Genomic DNA, 21505 nt, shown 5'->3' with positions numbered 1-21505 from the left:
GTGTGTCTGCCTTTGGCTCAGGTCAGGGTCCCAGAATCCTGGGGTTGAACCCCACATAGTTTCCCTGCACAGACGGGAGCTTGCTTCTCCCTCTCACTCTACCCCTCCCCCTGCTTGTTTGGTCTCTCTCTGTCAAATAAATAAATAAATATCTTACAAAATATAAAAATAAAAGGTTTCACTAATGACTTTTGGACCTTATGCATGTTGAGTCCATAAGTCCACGTAGAAGTTCATCTACATAAAATTGAGAATTGACTGAATAAATTCATTGCTCCAAGGTGCTAATAATGAGCTTCACACAAGTATGAACTTGTGGTTAAAAGCCCTTAGGTCAGTTCACTTGAGACTTTAATCACTAAATAAAATATGTTAGTAAAAATATAAAACAAATCACACTTTCATGTTAATTTGTCATTTTTGAGTGTGAGTAAATTAACTCACACTTTATTCTACTATTCTTTATTGCCCAGCAGTCAAGGTCACTGACAAAGAGTCACGGGAGAAAGAAGTATTCACATCAGACCATATCAGACATGGAAGAGAATGTAGTTCATTTTTTTCTTCCTGTTCACTTTATACATTCACATCTGCATAAATTGAAGGATTTATCTCTGTGAATGGTCAATGTGGAAATGCCTTCATAACTAAATTAAGGACTGAAATTTCCCATATCAGGCCTGATTTTGATGCTTACAAATCATCATTTATGTGTATGTGCAATTGGAAGGTCACCGTTGTGCTTATTTCTTCAAGGAAATGCTTTTCTTCCTCCAGACCAATTGTCACCATATCTGTAGAACCAAGCAAGTATTGATGGTTCACATAATTAATCCTTTTCATTTAAAACATAAAGGAGCCCCTTCCCCCCCCCAGCCGCCGTGCGGGTGAGGAGCGTGAGGCGGCAGCTGGGGGTGGGGGGCGGCTCATGGCAGCTAGGCGAATTGCACAGGAGACTTTTGATGCTGTATTGCAAGAAAAAGCTAACCAATATCACATGGACCCCAGTGGTGAGGCTGTAGGTGAAGCTCTTCAGTTTAAAGCTCAAGATCTTCTAAGGACAGTCCCAAGAGCAAGAGCAGATATGTATGATGACATTCCTAGTGACAGCAGATACACTCTGGCTGGATCTATAGCCCACCCTCGAGACACTGGGAGAGAAAGCTTGAGAGGTGATGTATTTCCAGGACCTTCCTTCAGATCAAGCAATCCTTCTGTAAGTGAAGACAACTACATTCGCAAAGAGTGTGGCCAGGATCTGGAGTTTTCCCACCCTGATTCCCGAGACCAAGTTTTTGGCCACCGGAAATTGGGACATTTCCGTTCTCAGGATTGGAAATTTGCACTCCGTGGCTCTTGGGAACAAGACTTTGGCCACCCCGTTTCTCAAGAATCCCCTTTGTCACAGGAGTGTAATTTTGGTCCTTCTGCACTGCTTGGGGACTTTGGTTCCTCTAGGCTGATTGAGAAAGAGTGTTTGAAGAAAAAAAGTCGGGATTACAACGTGGACCGTCCAGGGGACACAGACTCTGTGCTCAGGGGCAGTGGCCAAGTCCAGGGCAGAGGCTGAGGTCTAAACATTGTTGACCAGGAAGGGACCCTTTTAGGAAAGGGAGAGACTCAGGGCTTGCTCCCATCTAAAGGGGGAGTTGGTAAACTTGTCACACTAAGAAGTGTGAGCACGAAGAACGTACCCACTGTAAATCATATTACTCCCAAAACTCAGGGCACCAACCAAATCCAGAAAACCACCTCAAGTCCTGATGTGACCCTGGGGACAAACCCAGGAAACAGAAGATATCCAGTTTCCCACTCAGATCCCTTTGGGGCTCAATCTGAAGGATATTCGGCTTCCCAGAAGAAAGATGAGCTTCGACCTCATAGATAAGTCTGATGTTTTTTCAAGATTTGGGATATCAAATGGGCAGGATTCCACACCATAAAAGATGATGTTAAATTTTCTCAGCTTTTCCAGACGCTCTTTGAACTCGAAACCAAAACCTGTGCTAAAATGCTCGCTTCATTCAAATGCTCCTTAAAACCAGAGCACAGAAATTTTTGCTTTTTTACGATCAAATTTTTAAAGCACTCTGCTTTGAAAACACCCAGAGTTGATAATGAGTTTTTAAACATGCTTTTAGACAAAGGTGCTGTGAAGACCAAAAATTGCTTTTTTGAAATCATAAAGCATTTTGACAAGTACATAATGAGGCTTCAAGACGGCCTTCTGAAGTGTCACACCCCTGCTCATGGCTTGCAATGCCTATGAGCTGAGTGTCAAGATGAAAACCCTCAGTAACCCCCTGGACTTGGCTGTTGCCCTGGAGACCACCAATTCTCTCTGCCAGAAGTCTTTAGCCCTTTTGGGACAGACTTTCTCCTTGGCCTCTTCTTTCCAGCAAGAGAAAATCTTAGAAGCTGTTGGCTTCCAAGATATAGCTCCCTCTCCTGCTGCATTTCCAAATTTTGAGGACTCTACTCTGTTTGGGAGAGAATACATCGATCACCTGAAGGCCTGGCTGGTCACCAGTGGGTGTCCACTTCAGGTCAAGAAAGCTGAACCTGAGCCTACCCAAGATGAGGAGAAAGTTGTTCCTCCTACCAAACCCAAAATTCAGGCCAAGTCTCCGAGTGGTCTCAATGATGCTGTCCCCCAGCGAGCAGATCACAAGGTGGTGGACACCATCGATCAGCTGGTCCCACTCGCATTGTCAGAGGCAGCCTATCTCCCAAAGAGAGAGCTCTTCTCAAGGAGGACCCTGCTTACTGGTTTTTGTCTGATGACAGTAGTCTGGAGTATAAATACTACAAATTGAAGCTGGCAGAAATGCAGCGGATGACGCCACACCTTGCCAGGAGCAGATCAAAAGCCAATAGCAGCAGAATGTGGGGTCTGGGCCATGCTGTATGCTTGGACAATCCGGAGCCTCAAGAAGAGGCTCCTCCCAGGCCTCCAGCGGGAGCTGCTCCGCACTCAAGGGCTTCTGGGCTGGAAGGTGAGGAAAGCAACCACTGGGACCCAGACCCTCCTCTCCTCAAGCACCAGACTGAAACACCATGGCCGGCAGGCTCCAGGTTCATTGCAGGGAAAGCTGTCCCAGCCAGATGGAAATGATACTGTCAAGGACTGCCCACCTGACCCAGTTGGACCCTCTCTTGGGGACCCCAGCCCAGAAGTCTTGGGCCTATCCCCCAAGCCAGCAGGAGCGGAAGTCTCTGAAGCTCCTCAATCCTCCTCTCCCTGCCCATCTGCTGACGTTGACATGAAGACAATGGAGACTGCAGAGAAACTGGCCAGATTTGTTGCTCAGATGGGACCAGAAATTGAACAATTCAGCGTAGAAAATAGTACTGACAACCCTGACTTGTGGTTTCTCCATGACCAAAATAGTTCAGCCTTCAAATTCTATCGAAAGAAAGTATTTGAACTATGCCATCAATTTGTTTTACATCATCTCCACTGAACCTCCACACCAGTGAGAGCACTGATTCTCAAGAGAGCCCCCTTGATCCCATGGAAGGGGAAGGAGAGTTTGAAGATGAGCCCCCTCAGCATGAGGCTGAGTTGGAAAGCCCAGAGGTGATGCCTGAGGAGGATGATGAAGACGAGGAAGATGAGGATGAGGAGGGGACCGAAGAGGCCTCCACTCCTAGAGGGGCCTCCAGGCAACCAGGAGGGGCTGCCAAGTCCGAGGGCTATAAGGGCAGCCCCCCCCCCGCCCCATGGCCTCCCGAGCGAGGCAGCCGAAGATGGCCCGGCGGGTGCACCTGCCCTATCACAGGCCACCTCAGGGGCCTGCTTCCCTCGGAAGAGGGTCAGTAGCAAGTCCTTGAAGGTTGGCATGATTCCGGCTCCAGAGAGGCTGTGTCTCATCCAGGAACCCAAAGTTCATGAACCAGTTCGAATTGCCTACGACAGACCTCGGGGTTGTCCCATGTCCAAAAAGAAGAAACCCAAGGATTTTGATTTCGCCCAGCAGAAGCTGACCGACAAGAACCTGGGGTTCCAGATGCTGCAGAAGATGGGCTGGAAGGAGGGCCACGGCCTGGGCTCCTGTGGGAAGGGCATCAGGGAGCCCGTCAGCATGGGAACTGCATCGGAAGGGGAAGCGTTAGGTGCTGACGGGCAGGAGCACAAGGAAGATACGTGTTCCGTCAAAGGATGATGCAGATGTACAGACACAAATGGGCCAACAAATAGTTCCAGGGTCTCTTCCATGAGGACAACAGGCATCCAGAAAGTGCTAACTCACCACTTTGGGTGCTTACTGTCTCTGGCTTGTTTCCATCACTGGAAATCATATAGAGAATTTTAGCATTTTTGGTCCTTGGTAAAACCTAGAAGACATTTGTGATGTTACAAAATGGAAGTTTTGGGGTTTTTTTTTTTCTTTCTTCTTTTTTATTAATCTAAGAAGTTGTGAATGTTGTTAATCATTTAGCAGTTACAATAAATGTAGAGGAAACCCCCCTAAATAAATAAATAAATAGATAAATAAATAAATAAATAATAATGAAGGATATACTTTTATCATATGTGAAGATTAATAAAAATGAAAATCCAAATTGAAGTTGCCATACTCAAGAGAACGTGATCATTTTTTCTATATCTGATTAAAATAATATTAATCTCTAATTCATAATTTTTGATATCTACTTCCTCTTCGATCTGAAAATACAAATTCTCCAAAATGGTGTTCAAGACAAAGGCCAGAGATGATATTAAAATTTGGTTGTACTCCATTTTTTTAAATTAAGTCTTAATTTTTTAGAGCAGTTTAAGGTTTACAACAAAATGAGGGTAAGGTACAAAGATTTCCCATACATCCCTGCCCCTGTATATGCATAGTCTCCCTGTTATCAGCATCTCCCATCGGAGTGGTACATTTGTTGCAGTTGATGAACCTACAATGACACATTGTAAGCACCCGAAGTCCATAGTTTGTATATGGTTCATTCTCTATGTTGTGTGTTCTGTGGTCTTGGACAAATGTACAATGACATGTATCCATCATTATGATACCATACAAGAGTATTTTCACTGCCCTAAAAATCCTCTGTGTTCCACTTATTCATTCCTCACTCCCTACCCCCACCATCACACTTTATTTTTAGCGAAGAAATCTATAGTAAATCAAACCTCTTTCTGATGCCATCTAAATGAAAGACTTCAAACCTTGAGAAAACTTATTGAATTGGTTTTTATGTGGAAGTGGAAGTCAGCAATATCTCATAAGTGACTTTAGTTATAACATGTAAGGTTTTATCTAATTTACTATAATCTTTAGAGAACTTCTATAGCTATACAAATTTAGATTCACCATTTTTATTCTACTATACTATTAACAAAAATTTACTTAGAATGGAATCTGCCATTTAATATATATCACATTTAATTATATATCACAATTAATTATATATCACATTTAATTATTATCACATTTTATTATAATTATAACAAAAATTTACTTAGAATGGAATCTGCCATTTAATATATATCACATTTAATATATATCACATATAATTATAATGATTAGAAAATGTTCAAAACATCTCTTTGATCCTATAAACTTTAATCATCTATGATTAAGAATACAAGCGTAGGCAAAGTTTGATACTTATGGAACACATTAGAATACATTCTGATCTTTTTAAAGAAAATCCCTGTCCTCCATGGTTGCAGTGGACATGATACAGCAAGAATTTATATGCTGCTCTCACACAGGGAAAGAGGTTATGTTTACCATGTTTTATTGATTTTAAGAGGTATGTTCCCCTCCTCCCCCAGTTTAACATCTTGACTTAACTATATGCGTTTGAGAATTTTCTAGGTATCTCTCTGTTATTGGTTTCTAATTTAATTTCAAGATACCTATTATTGGTTTCTAATTTAATTTCATTGTGTTTAGATAACATATCTGTATCCTTTCACCTCTTTGAAATTTATTGAGACTTGTTTTATGGTCTGACATATGGTCTGTCTTCGTGAATGTTTCATGTACACTTGAAAAGAATGTGTCTTCCACAGTCATTGGAGTGTTCTATACATGCACTTAGTTTTAATGATGACGTTCCTACATTTTCTATATCTTTACTATATATCTTTACTACTGAATATGATGTTCTATTGATTTGCTTTCATCAGTTACTGAGAGAGGAGTGTTAAAAATGTTAACTATAATTGTAGATATTTGTTTCTTCCTTTAATTCTGACACTTTTGCTTCTTGTATTTTGAAGCTCTGAATATATGCATACACGTTAAGATCATTATTTCTCTGTGATGAATTGACTCTTTTATTCTTAAGAAATGTTTCTTTTTGCCCCTTGTAATATTTCCTTTCTTGAAGTCTGTTGTATCTGATATTTTAGTATAGCCTGCTTTTTTATATTTAGCATTTCCATGGTATAACTGTCATAACTTTCCATCTTGATACTTTTAAACTATTGGAGTCTTTAATATTAAAGTGTAATATTAATTTCTATGAGAACCATATACTTGAGTCTTGTTTTTGTTTTTGCCCAGTCTGACCATCTCTACCTTCTTTGGTCTGTTTAGTCCATTTCCGTTTAATATAATTATTGATATTGTTGGGCTTAAGCTACATCTTGGTCATTATTATTTACTTGTGCCATCTGTTCTTTGTTTTTTCCTCCTTCCTGCATCTTTTGAATAAGTTTGTTTTTTAAATTCCATTTCATCTCCTTTATGGGCTGTATTTTAAACTGGTTACTTTAGGGATTATAGTATGCATCCTTGAGTCAACCATAAATTAATACTTTAACATTTCATATATAATGTAAGAACTTGACAGTGGTATACTTCCACTTGTCCTTTTCCCTTCCTCTGTGCTATTTTTGTTACACATTTTACTTCTGCATATGTTATAGAACCCAAAATATACCATATTTTTTTAATAGCTCGCAAGAAAAAAGTCTTATACCTACCCACATTTTCATCATCTTTGGCATTTTCCATTCTTTCATGTAAATCCAAATTTCTGTCTGGTATCATTTCCCTTCAGCATAAAGAACTTTCTTTAACAGGCTGCAGGCTTGCTGAGGATGAATTCTCTCAGCTGTAGTTTATTTGAAAAATGTCAATTTTACCTTAATTTTTAAAGGTTATTTTTGTTGAGTATAGAACTGTACACTAATCTTTTTTTTTTTTTCTTTCAACATTTCCATCATTGTTTCTGATAAGTCAGCCATCATACTTATCATTATTCCCCCTTGTCCCTGGGTGCTTTTAAGATTGTTTTCGTTAGAATAAATTTTTATCAGTTTGGTTGTGATATGACTAAACATGGTTTTGTCTTTATCCAACATGGGGATCTTTGAGATTCTTGGATCTATGGGTTATTTTTTTTTAAACCAAATTTGGAAAATTCTTGGCCATTGTTTCTTCAAATATTTTTTCTCTCTCTCTTTCTAGGGCTCTAAATGACACATATGTAAGACCACCTAGTATTATCTCATAGGTCACTGAAAGTGTCTTAATTTCTTTTTGCCTTTTTTCTCTGTGTTTCAGTTTAGATAGTTTATATTGACTAATATTCAAGTTTTTTTATCCTTCTCTCTATAGTGTTTAATATGCTGATCAGGTCACCCAGTAAAATCCCATTTTGATTTAGAATTTTCCATAGGTTCTTTTTCTTTTTTATTTCCAGTTATCTTCCAAGATTCCCTATCCATTTATTATGTTCATCTTTTCCTTTATATTCTTAGACGTATTGCTATTAACAGTTTTAAAGTCATTGGTTGCTAATCCCATAATTTGTGTCATTTTTTTTCTTTTGAGTTATATTTTCTTGCTTCTTTGCATGTTTTATGCTTTTTTGTAGTACACTGTGGGTACCACATTGTAGAGTATGTATTTTTGTCTTCCTTTATTGAATGCTGAGTTTTGTTGTAATAGGCAATAAATTTACTGGTGAATCATCTGGTTTTATAAAGTTCGGTTTAGAGTAGCCTTTATTCTAGAGTATGCCCCTTATTCCCATAGCATGGTCTTTCTGGGGTCACAGGTGAATGCTCAGATTGTTCAGTAATATCTCTTTATCTCTTTGCCCTGGATGATTGGAACTTCAATGTTTCTCATAAGTTCCCAAAACTTATGGAATCTCTGTTCAGCTTTTAGATCACTGGCAGCTGTTTTTCTAGTAGGCTTGGTGGAATCTTGTCCTGCACTAATACAGTTTAATATGTATTTGTTGAGTAGAAGTCACTCGTATGCAGATTTCTGAGCCAGTTTGTCAGTGTAAATTACTCATTTCTGACCCCTGATGAGTGGGATTGCTGTTCTCTGTTTCAATTCTACTTCCTTGTATCATGGTTTGGGACATACTCTGTCAAAAAGTGAATTTAGAGCTCACCTCAAGTGTTGCCATGTCCAGTGTCTGCTATTATTGCTTCAAGTATTTTGTATAGTTTTACAGTTGAGTCAGGCAAGTTTAATAATCATTACTCTGGGGGATCCCTGGGTGGCGCAGCGGTTTGGCGCCTGCCTTTGGCCCAGGGCGCGATCCTGGAGACCCGGGATCGAATCCCACATCGGGCTCCTGGTGCGTGGAGCCTGCTTCTCCCTCTGCCTGTGTCTCTGCCTCTCTCTCTTTCTCTCTGTGTGACTATCATAAATAAAAAAAAAAAAAAAAAAAAAAAAAAAAAATAATCATTACTCTGTCCTGACTGAAGCCAGGAGTCCACATTTTGACAAATCTGAAATTACAGTGTTTCCTACTATTAATACAATATCAATTTTTAAAAGTACTTACAATTTACTAATTTGATGATACAAAAAAGCAAAGCTTTTATATCTACTTTTTAGGCATTTATACCCACTTAAGAAGATGGCAACTATATAAAGTTAAATTGTAGTAGAGCAGTATGTTGTCAAGTGTAAAATAACCAGTACACATAAGTGTTATAGCTCTTATGTGAACTGCAGAGCTATAGGTTATGGAGTAAATACAGGGTTTCTGGGCAGGGGTCAGATTTGAGTCGAAGCTTGAGGAGTAGGTAATATTTAAGTAAGAGAGATGGCATTTCAGGATGCAAGGCTACCATGAACAAAACTCAGTCTGCTTATAATAAAGGATTTTGGTTAGGATATAGAAATAGATGATGCTTATAATGTGATTTAATGCAATATAATAAGCTGAGTGGTTGAGGACTGTTGGGTTTATAAGGGTGAATAGTAGGGAGGCTACTACTGTCATGCAGAACTGAGGCAGTGAAAGCTCAAATACAAACAGTGGGAATGGAAAGGATGGGCAGATACAAGAAATAATACAAGGAAGAAATCAGCAGATCGGTTATTTACTGAATATGTGTGAGAGAAGGAGAGGGAAAGGAGGAAAAGGTGACAGAACTTTTGACCCTGAGTACCTGAGACAGGTGATTTATTGGCAGAAATTAGGAAGGTAAGAGCAGGGCCATTGCTGTAGGAATGATTAATTAGTTATTAGAGAGTTGAAAGTATTAAAAGCATTATATTTTGTTTTTTAGTGGTATCACTGCCTAAAGCTAATAGGCAGTATAATGTAATGTATAAATATTTACATTTTGAAGGTTTTATACTGCTAATTTTATTTCTGTTTACATCACAGTATTTTTAGCTAATGAACTTGTTTCCTTTGTTTTATTAGGAAGTGAATAAGCAAATACAGCAAAAATGAGTACAAAGTGGGGGGTGGGGGCTCGGAAGTAGGTTCTGAATAGGACCCTAACAAAGAAAATGTAATTACTCAATTACCAAGATAACTAACCCATGCCCTTAAACACTCTCCTTTTCCTGTGACACTTACCATGTTGGATTGCTTTTGCCTATTTGTCTTCCTCCTTACTAAACTGTTGCATTGGTTAGCTTTTGCTGTGTGAAAAATTACCACAAAGCTAATTAAAACACAGACATTTGTTATTTCTCTCAATTTGGTGGACTCTCTAGGTTGTATGGTCTGGGCTGGCTCTGCTGATCTCTGAAGACTTTTGTTTAACATCTGATGTTGTTTGGTCTAGAGGGGCCTCCAGTAGGACCTCTCTGCTCCACATGTCTCATTCTCCAGTGGGCTAGCTTGGGCTTCTTCACATGGCAGCAAAGTTCCAAGAGAGCAGGAATGGTTGTTGCAAGGCCTCTAGAAGCTTGCATTTAAAACTCATACTTCTATCTCATTCTGTTGGTCAGAGCAAGTTACAGGCCTTCCAAGATTCAAGGAATGGAGAAATAGATTTTACCATTTGTTGGGTGGAGTTACAAAGAATGTTTGGTCATTGCTTTCAATCTACCACAACTGTAGACTCTGGGAATACGCTCTTGTATACTTTGCTCTCTTTGGTAATTGATACATAGGAAGCCTAAATATTTTTTTAATGAGTGACTAAATTAATGAAAGGAGGAAAACATTCAAGGAATATTTCAATATACCTTAAAGATATACATACTTTTATTATACCATTAGAGAGTATGGTGTTTTCTATGGACATATTTTAGAAAGTCTCTAGATTCTCCTCCTATCCTTTATAATTGAACAAGGAAGATATTTAAAACAAAACAAAATAAAAAGCAACTATTGCTTGAGCTATGATTGTTTGGTATTTTCACCTTCGCATTTTATTGTCTCAGGAAGAACTCACTTGGATGCGTTGTCACAGTCCTATTCCCCTTCTCAGGCTCTGCTATAGGTAGACTAACTCCAACCTGAACATGCAGGAGACCAGGAGCAAAGATGCTGTATTAAAATTAATAAAATTGTAAGTCAAGGAAAAAAATCATATCTGCCTCTTGGGTGAATGAACGAACCATAGTCTGTAGAGTCAGGTTAGCTAGCATTACTCTGTCAACCTCAGCAAATGACTTAATCTCTGTAAATCTGTTTTCTCATCTGGGACCATATTTCTCAGGAAATATTGTGAAAATTAAATTGTGAAGCACTAGCTATAATTCCTGATTTATGGAAGGTAATCAGTGAAGTTTTAGTTCTTTTTACATGTGAACCAAAGTACTGGCGTATGAAGGCATTCATCAGGGTTTCTCTTTTGTTGTGTTATTGACATTTGGGGTCAGATATTTCTTCATTATAAAGAGCTGTCCTGTGCATTACAAGATGTTTAGCAGCATCTCTGCCTTCTACACACTAGATGCCAATAGAACCATCCACCAGTGTGACAGCTAAAAATGTCTCCAGACATTGCCAAATGTCCCTAGTGACAAAATATGCAAACATTTTATTCAACAGTTATAAGGATAGGGATAAAGAAGAATGTGGCAATGTACCCACAATGTAGGATAGGAAAGAGAAGTACTTGATTCTTCTCAAAATGCCTAAAACCCTTACTGTCTTTTATTACTCTTCCCATAAGTTAACTTATTTATTATGCTCTAACAAAATGGTTAACATTTACTGTGTGCTACTGGCTATGCTAGTAAGCTTCCCATGAGCTAATATTTGAATGTTGTGTATGTATCTGCCATCTATTAGAGTGGTATTCCATTATGAACAGGAACCTTATACCAGCTCCAGCCACAATGTATTTGTATTTATGAGGTAGCTATTCTACATTGATTAAATTGGTTGCATTGTACCCAAATAAAGCAATAAGGAACTGAAAATGGATGGAGGTGTGGAAAAAGATGGAAAATGAGTTTATACAAATCTATCTAAATGTGATAGATTATAAATATTGATTTAAAAAAAAAACAGCTATTTTGAGAAAAGTAAACCCACCATTAATTTTTCTTTCATGATCACTAAACCAAAATATCAGAAGATATAAATAAATATCCCCTTTAAAGTTAATTTTTTCTATCATATTTATTATGAAAAGGATTCCAGTAGTGTTTAGAAATTTTTCACTTACTCATACTTCATGTTTTATTCACTATATGTCATTAATTGTTAAACATGTTAAACTTTTAAGTTCAGCATGGCGTTTGATTTTCTCTTTTTTCCTTAAAAACATATATTTCTAATTACATATATGAGTTAGAAGATTAAAACAGGGGAATCCCTGGGTGGCTCAGCGGTTTGGCACCTGCATTCAGCCCAGGGCATGATCCTGGAGTCCCAGGATCGAGCCTGCTTCTCCCTCTGCCTGTGTCTCTGCTTCTCTCTCTCTCTCATGAATAAATGAATAAAATCTTTAAAAAAAAAAAAAAGAATTAAAAAAGGAAGGTGTAACTTAGGGAGTAATAGTCTCCATGTCACTATATATGGATCTGAATTATTTTTAACAGCTACATAATATATAAGGTGTAAGTGTAACATAATTATAATCAAACATCTGCTATCAAAGAACATTTAGATTGTTGCCAGTTTTTTGCAACAATGCATATCCTTGTACTATTTTTTTTTTTTTTGCACACTTGCTCATCTAATTCTTTAGTACAAATTTCTGGGAGTAGGATTGCAGAGCAAAAAGATAAGTGTCAGTTGAATATTTCACATTATATGTAGTACACATGTATTTGTGCTTTACAGTACACTTTCTCCAAAAAATTTCTCTATCTGGATAAATAGCCTTTATATCAATTTATTATTTAACAAAGAAATAGCAAAAAGTCACTCTTTTTCCTGTAATTTCATCCTCATTGTTGTCCAGGATGAGGTATTAAAGTGACACCTAGGTGGTGTCTGTACAGCTGAATATAATCTTGAAAATAGAGACACTGTATCTCTCTCATTCCCAGCTGCATCCTCTGAATGACCTAACATTCTGTTTTTCAGACTGCAGATTGTCACCCACTGGTGGGTCATGAAATCAATGTGTTTGAGAAGTTTGTTGTTTTTCTTTTTAATGAAATGTAATAGAATTTAAAAAGTATGTTTTCTTACAGTGGACCCTGACCAAAAAATGTGAATATATCTAATCCTAGAAAATTCCTCCAGATATAAGGAGGGAAGTGGCCTTGGTCTTGCTTGCTGCCTTCACTAAGAACTCTCTGTGCCAGCCTTTGATGTCAGTAGTGAGATTGTCACAGATGTGTAGAAAATAATCCATTAGGCATTTCCTATAGAATTTGTCACATATTTCGAATTTAGCCAGTTATAACATTATGCCTCTCATGTGAGAAATACAAACAATGTGCTGGAGAAGCTGTTTTTCTTGCTAGCAAGCCACATTTTCTATTTCTCTTTCCACTGTGTGAAAATTTTCCTGAAAACCTCACCCTTGGGGGAGAGAGATTCAGAGAGCTTAGGCTCGTCTTCTCACCAGTCAACCCACTATCTCCCTTTCTGTTTCAAGGTCCTTCCTCAAAAGCACGGAACTGTGCAAAGGGAAAGTGAGAGGAAGGGCTCAGGGAGCTGGGGGGCATTAGGGGCTTTCCCTGGTCTTTCCTAATCCTTCAGTTCTGAAGGCTTAGTCGGTATTTCAAAATTTTGAAATAAAACTTGCTTTTACAATTAATGCAAATAATTCTCATTGATTCATCCTTTCTAAATAATTCCTGGTTTCTTTTGACATTTTGTTTTTAAATTATGATTTAACATTGACATCATTCTGAGGGTTACTGTTACTCTAGCTCTGTATGGTGCATTTAACTATAAAAGTTCAGATTTTAATCACCACCCACGTCTCTCTTGGGCTACTATGGACTTTTTTTTTTAAAGATTTCATTTATTTGACAGAGAGAGAGGTACAAGCAGGGGGAGCAGCAAGCAGAAGGAGAGGGAGAAGGAGGCTCCCCACTGAGCAGGGAGCCCAATGTGAGGCTCAATCCCAGGACCCTGAGATCATGGCCTGAGCCAAAGGCAGACAGTTAAACTGACTGAGCCACCCAGGCACCGCTGCTGTTAGGCTTTTAAAACTGATCTTTTGGCACACGTTTGTGCATAAATCATGGGGATAATATTGGCAGGAGGACTGTGTTTAACTAGGTAGCATAGTGTGTCTAATGCCTACATATTCATTAAGGTTTTAACTACAATAAAGATCATGATAGGAATCCTGTGGCAGTTCTAAGAAAGTAAATTAAGTTTGTTTTTAAATCTAAGTGAGGACCATTTTATATTAAATCCATATATTGGGCAGCCCAGGTGGCTCAGCGGTTTAGCACTTGCCTTCAGCCCAGGGCGTGATCCTGGAGTCCTGGGATTGAGTTCCACATCAGGTTCCCTGCATGGAGCCTGCTTCTCCTCCCTCTGCCTGGGTCTCTGCTTCTCTCTCTGTGTGTGTCTCTCATGAATAAATAAATAAAATCTTAAAAAACAAAAACAAAAACTTCTCACTTTACAGATGAGGAAACAGAGGCCACAGTGAGTGTCATTGTGTATCCAGAGTCACACACCCAGCAGCAGGAAGAACTTTGGAGTTTTGAATGACTTAATTCCTTTTTTACTGCATCAGGGCAATTTTCCTTTTTTTAAAAGGAAAATTAATTGCTTATCTTAATTGATTACAGTTATTTGTCAATCTTTAGCAGTTTTATATTTTAGACAAGTATTTCTTTCAAATCTGCCTAGAGTTCTAATCCTACAGAATGTACCTTTCAACCTTCTGCTACAGGTGGACACTGCTCTGTATCCCACTAGCAGTCCTCACAAGGCTTGCTCACTCCTCATCAGGCACAGAGGTCTCTGACAAGAGAGGACTTCATTTGAAGTCAGTGTCCTCTTTGGAGGATTTTGTTCTTACTGGAGATGTATTCATTCGGGTAAAGGCTAGTCTGTTTTAAGAGAGGGACCGAGCAATATTCTAGGTCAAAGAACAAAGAAATTTCTTTCTTTCTCATATCATCGCCAGTATTAGCTATTATTCATCATCATCTGTGTGGAAGAAGCTAGGTCTTCTTCATGTCTAGGTTTTATCCAGCAGCAAAGAGAAAAAACAAAAACAAAAATATGAAGGAAGCATGTCAAGGGCCTTACGCCCAGACCTGAAAGTGGCACACAAATAGTTTTGACATTCCATTGGTGAGCATTTCACCAAAGGAAGTGGAGAGGTATACTCTAGCTGAGCAGTCACATTTCCAGCTACAGCTCCTATCACCGTGCAAAAGGAAAGAACAGATTTTGGCATGTAATTAACATTCTCAGCCCAAGTCCCAAGGGCCCTTGAGTGCTTTATAGACTTCATGAAGAAAAAAAAAAAAAAAAGAAAGAAAAAATTTGACTCAGAAATGCAGTATAACTGAAACTAATGTAAAATCATGTGCCAACTATATTTCAGTAAAAAATAAAAGAAAAATTTATCTCAGGAATTAATATTTGCTTTCAGCCTTTTTTGTCCTTTAATCTTTCATGTAAATAGATCTAAAATTTGATCTAGATAAATTTAAATAAAATCAGCTATATTTAAAGTAATAATAAGGATATTTCTAAAGTAAGTAAATCCAAAATGATATGTGATTTTTAGACACTGTTTTTATCTGGCCATGTGGTTTTTCACTTTTCTCAGGGCCTCTGGGTAGTTGAAGATTGCTAGGGCCTGCAGTATGTTAGTATCTGGCTACGGTTGTTTAAATCTGAGACTATAGCCTTGATAATAAGGATTCTTACAGTTTTTCTCTGCCACTGTTTTAAAAAAGTTTTATTTATTTTAGAGAGAGAGAGTGTGTGTGTGCACACACAAGTGAGAGGAGGGGCAAAAGCAAAGACAGGGAATGGATCTCAAGCAGATTCCACTCTCTGAGTATGGAGTCCCAACAGGGCTCAATCTCATGACCCTGAGATTATGACCTGAGCCCATACCAAGAGTCAGACACTTAACCAACTCAGCCACCACCCAGATGCCCTTCTGTACCACTTTGACAGTGGTAGGAAATGGCTTACTGCAGTGGAACACACTAGAGAGCAGAGCATGGCACACGGTGGCTGTCCTCCCCTTGTGCTGTGCAAAGCACTGATCAGGCCTTCTGACAGCAGGAGGACCTTCTCTGAGCTCCTCAACTCGAGCAGTGAGCAGAAATCTTGAGTACTGTTCTAGGACCATCACTGAATTCATGAAAGGTTGGAAAATAATCTACACAAAAAGCTAAGACTAAATCCTTGATGTCTAGATGGTGACAAATAGAAATGACCTCTAAGAATTTCAGTACATCTGACTTTTTATACAGAAGGTGAAGATTGGTTGCACCAAACTCCAGGACACTGTTGTGAGCTTGACAGAGTTTTGGATTGTACATGAATGGTAATTCCTTGATTGTGCAGTTTTCCTGCTGTTAGATTTAGATTCCAAAAAGGAACTACTCTTCTAAGGTTGATGCCTCTTCCTAAGATCTTTTAAAAAAGATTAAGTTTGGTTGTAATGGAATAATATAGTGTTCTCCTGCATGATGGATTTCTTAAGTGTCCTTCCATTCTTACAGTTTTGTTTTGTTTTGTTCTGTTTTGTTTTGATGCACAGCTCCAGAATGGCAGAAGACGATACATATTTGGGAGCGCATGAGCAAGTAAGTATTATAATCTCACTGATAATTTTTTGTAAATGTATTCATACTTTAAAATATATAGAGGCAGCAGTAGTATTTATCAGAAAAATTCTAACGTTGGTAAAAGTTTATTTTAAATTGTTTTTTGCAGTTTCTGTGTCTCTCCATGTGAGGTCAGAGAGGACATGTTACATAAAATGAGTAACTTAAACCCTCTTATCACACACACGACTACATAAAAATTATATATGCTACAAGTCAAATGATAAATACCATATTAGTTTCCTAGGGCTCCTGTAACAAATTATCACAAACCAGATGGCTGAAAAAAATAGATATATGGTGTGCCTAGATCGCTTAGTCAGTTGGGCGTCCGACTCTTAATTTGGCTCAGGTCATGATCTTGGAGTTGTGGGATCCAGCCATGTTGGGCTCTACGCTGGGTGTGGAGCCTGTTGGGGATTCTCTCTCCCTTACCCTCTGCTCCCTCCCCCTCTCCTTCTCAAAAAACAAAGAAAAACAGACAAACAAAAACCAAATATATTCTCTCACAGTTCTGGAGACTAGAAAATATCAAAATCCAAAATCCACACGATGGCAAGGCTGGTTACTTCTGGAAGTTCTGAAGGAAAATCTGTGCTCGGCCTCTGTCCTAGCCCACTGGTGGGTGTCAGCAGTCCTCAGCACTCCTTGGCTTGTAGCTGCATTGTTTCTGCAGACCCACCTTCTTTGCTATGTGTCTCTCCTGCATCACTGTATCCAAGTCTCCCTCTCTCTTCTCTTATAAAGTTCCCAGTCATTGGACTTAGAATCCACCCTTCAGTATGTCCTTATCTTGACTTGATGACATCTGTGAAGACCTCATGTCTAAACAAAGCTACGTATGTAGGCACTAGGGATTAGGACTTGAATGTCTCTTTGTTGAGGGAAATACAATATTTAAAACTCATCTAATGAGGAGGCAGATTAGTGTAGTGCAAAGACCTTTGGTCATAGAATTCAGATATCTTGATGCAGGTGCTGGCTGCTACTGATCAGCTCATAAAATTTGAAGAATCACTTACCCCCCACCATCCCACTTTTCTCATTTGCAAAATAGGAATGCTAGCCCCACACTCACAGGGGTGTTGGAAAGACTGAATAGGCAATGAATGTGTTTTGGGAACATAAAACTATTCATTATAATTTTATTTTCACTTGTGAAGGGATACCTCGTGTCCTTTTCCCCTCTTTCTCTTTTTTTTATTTAAAGATTTTATTTATTTATTCATGAGAGACACACAGAGAGAGAGAGAGAGAGAGAAGCAGAGACACAGGCAGAGGGAGAAGCAGGCTCCATGCAGGGAGCCCAATGCGGGACTCGATCCAGGGTCTCCAGGATCACGCTCTGGGCCGAAGGCAGCACTAAACTGCTGAGCCACCCAGGCTGCCCCCTTTTCCCCTTTTTCTCCCAGCTTTTTACTTTGAGAAACTTCAGGTCTATAGAAATATTGAAGGGATGCCTGGGTGGCTCAGCGGTTAAGCGTCTGCCTTTGGGCGTGATCGACTCCCACAATGGGCTCCCTGCACGGAGCCTGCTTCTCTCTCTGCCTATGTCTCTGCCTCTCTCTCTCTCTGCGCATGTCTCATGAATAAAATAAATAAAATCTTTAAAAAAATGAATAGTCCAACAGATCTCTGTTGATTATTAATATTTTGTTTCTTTTCCATTCCTCCTCCTCCCCCACTCTCTGTATATATACACATGCATACATATGTATGTATTTTATATGAAATGTATATTAAATGAACCACTTGAAAGCAGCTTTCAGACTCTAGGGTAATTACAATAGCAATATTAAACTTTTAATGTAATGATTTTTAAGAAGTATTTAAAATACTGAGATTTATTCATTTATCAGCTATTTATTGAGGCATTACTATGGACTACCAGAACCCTGGCTAAGAAGGACTACAAAGTAAGTGGTACAGCTGCCATTCTAATAGGAGAGACAGAAACATAGTTTCTATATAGTGGTAAATGCTGTTGTAGTAGTTTGCACAGAATGAGCTAGAAATGTTGAAAGGGATCACTCTACTACCTGGAGAGAAGAATAGGGTTATGAAGGACTTTCCAGAAAAAGTCTATGTAAGCTGCAATTTGTAAGATGTAGTTTGCTAGACTACACCAGGAGAGAGAACATTAGGTATGAGAAGACCCTGGTCCAAGATTCATAATCATTTCACATTAAAACTTTAATGGCAACCACCTAAAAAAAAAAAGGATTTTCCAAATTTACACATGCAAATAATCAGTCAGAAAAATAAAACTAAAAGTGAAATACTTTTTAAGGGATCTGTATCACTTCTTCAAATAAAATAGACTTGTGTAGCATTCCTTACTCTTGACAATGTTCTGATTTATTTAGAAAGTAAGCATTGCTTTTCACATTAAGATGCTCCTTTTGCATTTTATTGTGCAAATGGTCTATAGGATCAATCTAGGAACATTTTCTTTGATTACAGCATAAAAGATATTTGGCTACTCATATTATCTAAAACCCATGTTTTACCTTTCACTTTTAATGTGCTATCTCGAACATTTGAAGGCAAACTCTAGCCAGCATTAGGGTTGTTCTGCTTGGTTTTAGACCATGCTTTCCTGTCTATACACAGGAAATCTTATCAACAGGAGATGGTCCTTTATGCCACACAAAAGTAAAACCTGCTGAAAACATTCATTTCGAGAGTTTTTCTTATGTGGGCACTTTTGTGATCATCAGCAACAGGGGTGCGGTACGATCAGATATTTCCATTTTTGAGGCGAGAGGTCCTTGAGGTAGGAGGGTTTTTTTTTTTTTTCCCTTGTCTCTAACTTAACGGTGTATATTTCCTGAAGTTTACATGTCCTCAGCGAAATATCCTCAGTGTTTTAATGTATTCCGGAATTTGCTCTCCAGCTGTGGCCCAATACACAATGCAAGCTTCAGCACACAACGTGGCTTCTGTCTTTCTTGTCTGAAGTGGACTGTGTGTCTCTCTCCTGAGACCAGTGCTCTGCCCTCTCCTCAGTGATTTCAGCCACCTGCAGGACAATAGGGAAGACATTTTTTTGCTAGGTCATCTCTTCTGAGACCTGTGAATACTCTCCGTAAGGTGGGGCCTGTTTCTTATAATACCATGTTTTTTGATTCCTATATTTCCTTTACAGTGAACAATGAGTAGTGTAGATGAGCTTCACTCTTCAGCATTGAAGTGGAGCACATTTACTGTTCCTCAATTGAAAATTTGCATACCTCACAACTGGATCTGAAATGTTCTTTATTTAAACACTGTTTCTTACTCTTGATTTAACTAGGCATACTAGGCTCTTAGGTTCCAGGAACCTCCAATAATATACTAATTAAAAAAAAAAAGGAGTAAATCATAATGCTGGTTTTTGTTTAATACCAGCTCCAGCACACTTACTAACTAGCATATCATAAAAAAATGGAATATGGCTAGTTTTTGTGCAGTCCACAGATGTTTCAAACAGATGACTTATTTACATTGAAACAAATGCTTAGCTCAGAAATATGAATTTTAAGCCCTGAATGAACTAAATGGAAAGAAAATTTTCTCTTGAGATAAGTAATTATTAGTAACGTATCAAGATAGAATATATAAATCACTCAATACATACTGCTTGCTTGTTAGTTCTCTGTTGCTACTGTAACAAATTACTACAAATTTAGTTACTTAAAACATCACAAATTTATTTTCTTACAGTCTGAAGGTCAGAAGTTTAAAATCCAGGTGTTGGCTGGGCTGCATTCCTTCTGGAGGCTTTCCTGTCCTTGCCTTGTTGAGCTTCCAGAGGTGGCCTGCATTCCTTGACTTGTGACCCCTTCATCACATCAACCTCTTATTTTCATCATCATACCTCCTGCCATTCACTTTGATCCCCTCCATCCTTCTTACTGGGCCCACTTCAATAATTCAGGATTTTCTCTCTATGTCCATATTAATTAAGATTTTATTTATTTGAGAGAGAGAACATGAACGGGGGAGGAGGAGGAGGAGGAGAGGAACAAGCTGACTCCCTACTGAGCTTGGAGTGTGATGTGGGTCTCGAACCCAGGACCCTGAGATTATGACCTAAGCTGAAGTCAGACACTCAACCGACTGAGCCACCCAGGCACCCCTCTGTCTCCATATTCATAGTTTAATAACATTTGCAAAATCCTTTTTTGCTATATGAGATAGCATTCAGAGGTTCTGGGATTAGGATGTAGTTGTCTTTGGCGGGGGGCGGGGGGCGGTGTGGTGGTGGGGGGCATTATCCAGCCTGTCACACCCACTAAATTCCAGGTATTTTGCATTGTGCTAGGTAAGTACAGGTGAAAAAAAAAAGTGAGGGAGCTCAGTGCTCATTTATATCTGCTGCTTCAACTGTAGGTTATATTTTCAGTTTTTTGGTAAATTGCTCCAGGGTTTATGCTTAATTCTTACAGACCTTGAAGTTGTATGGCTAGAGTTGGAGTTTATTTTACCATCATCAAATATTTCTAGGATTTCTAGGACTATATCCCCATGCTCGTATTTTTGAGAGTACAGCTTTAAATCATTCATTCAAAAGATATTAAATATCCCCTCTGTGATCAACATATACTGGACCCTGAAGAAATATTAGTAAGCAAGCCACACTGGGTGCTGGCTTCTGACCTTTCTTCTCAAATTCCTTTGTCACATAAACATGGCCCAGACATGTAGAGTTCTGTACACATGAGAATTTGGCTAAGTCTCATGAACGTGTTTTTAAAATCCCGATTTGAAATATTTTCAGATTTTTTTTTTACTTTAGTTTTTGTTCCAGTAATTGTTTTAGGTGTTTCAACTTCAAATATTTAATGCAATGTCAGACAAATAAGGATCAAATTAAATTTTCTTTTTTACAGATGTTTCACTTGGATCCTTTGACTCATACAATATTTAATCCAGAATTATTTCAACCAGAGATGCCACTACCCACAGGTAAGAGCACTCTTCATGCCTGTTGCTCTGTCATTTATTTTGCTTTTGCTTTTTTCTAAATTTGAGATTTGCTAGTAGTTCTTTTAGAAAGTCAGTAATATGCCAAGAAAGGAAATGGTACTATATGTTTTAAAAACTAACTGGACTTT

The 21505-nt window shown here is 38.6% G+C and overlaps 2 protein-coding genes across 2 annotated transcripts in view; both read left to right on the top strand.

Moving 5' to 3' along the window:
• NFKB1 (nuclear factor kappa B subunit 1) overlaps positions 1-21505 on the top strand; it is a 118648-nt gene that overhangs the window by 10124 nt on the left and 87019 nt on the right. The window contains 2 exon segments of the mRNA NM_001003344.1: positions 16340-16385; positions 21281-21356. Of these exon segments, the coding sequence (NP_001003344.1) occupies positions 16347-16385; positions 21281-21356 (115 nt within the window). The 5' untranslated portion in view covers positions 16340-16346.
• On the top strand, positions 929-4403 carry LOC100685713 (SURP and G-patch domain-containing protein 2-like). Its single transcript, XM_038582021.1, is given in 9 exon segments — positions 929-1789; positions 1791-1911; positions 1914-2232; positions 2234-2699; positions 2702-2854; positions 2856-3432; positions 3435-3709; positions 3711-4146; positions 4149-4403. Coding segments are annotated over 9 exon segments (3261 nt in total). The 3' UTR covers positions 4202-4403.

Source organism: Canis lupus, chromosome 32, assembly GCF_011100685.1.
Source record: "Canis lupus familiaris isolate Mischka breed German Shepherd chromosome 32, alternate assembly UU_Cfam_GSD_1.0, whole genome shotgun sequence".
NCBI lineage: Eukaryota > Metazoa > Chordata > Mammalia > Carnivora > Canidae > Canis > Canis lupus.
The sequence above is the reverse complement of the archived record's forward strand: the minus strand, read 5'-3'. Positions and strand labels throughout refer to the sequence as shown.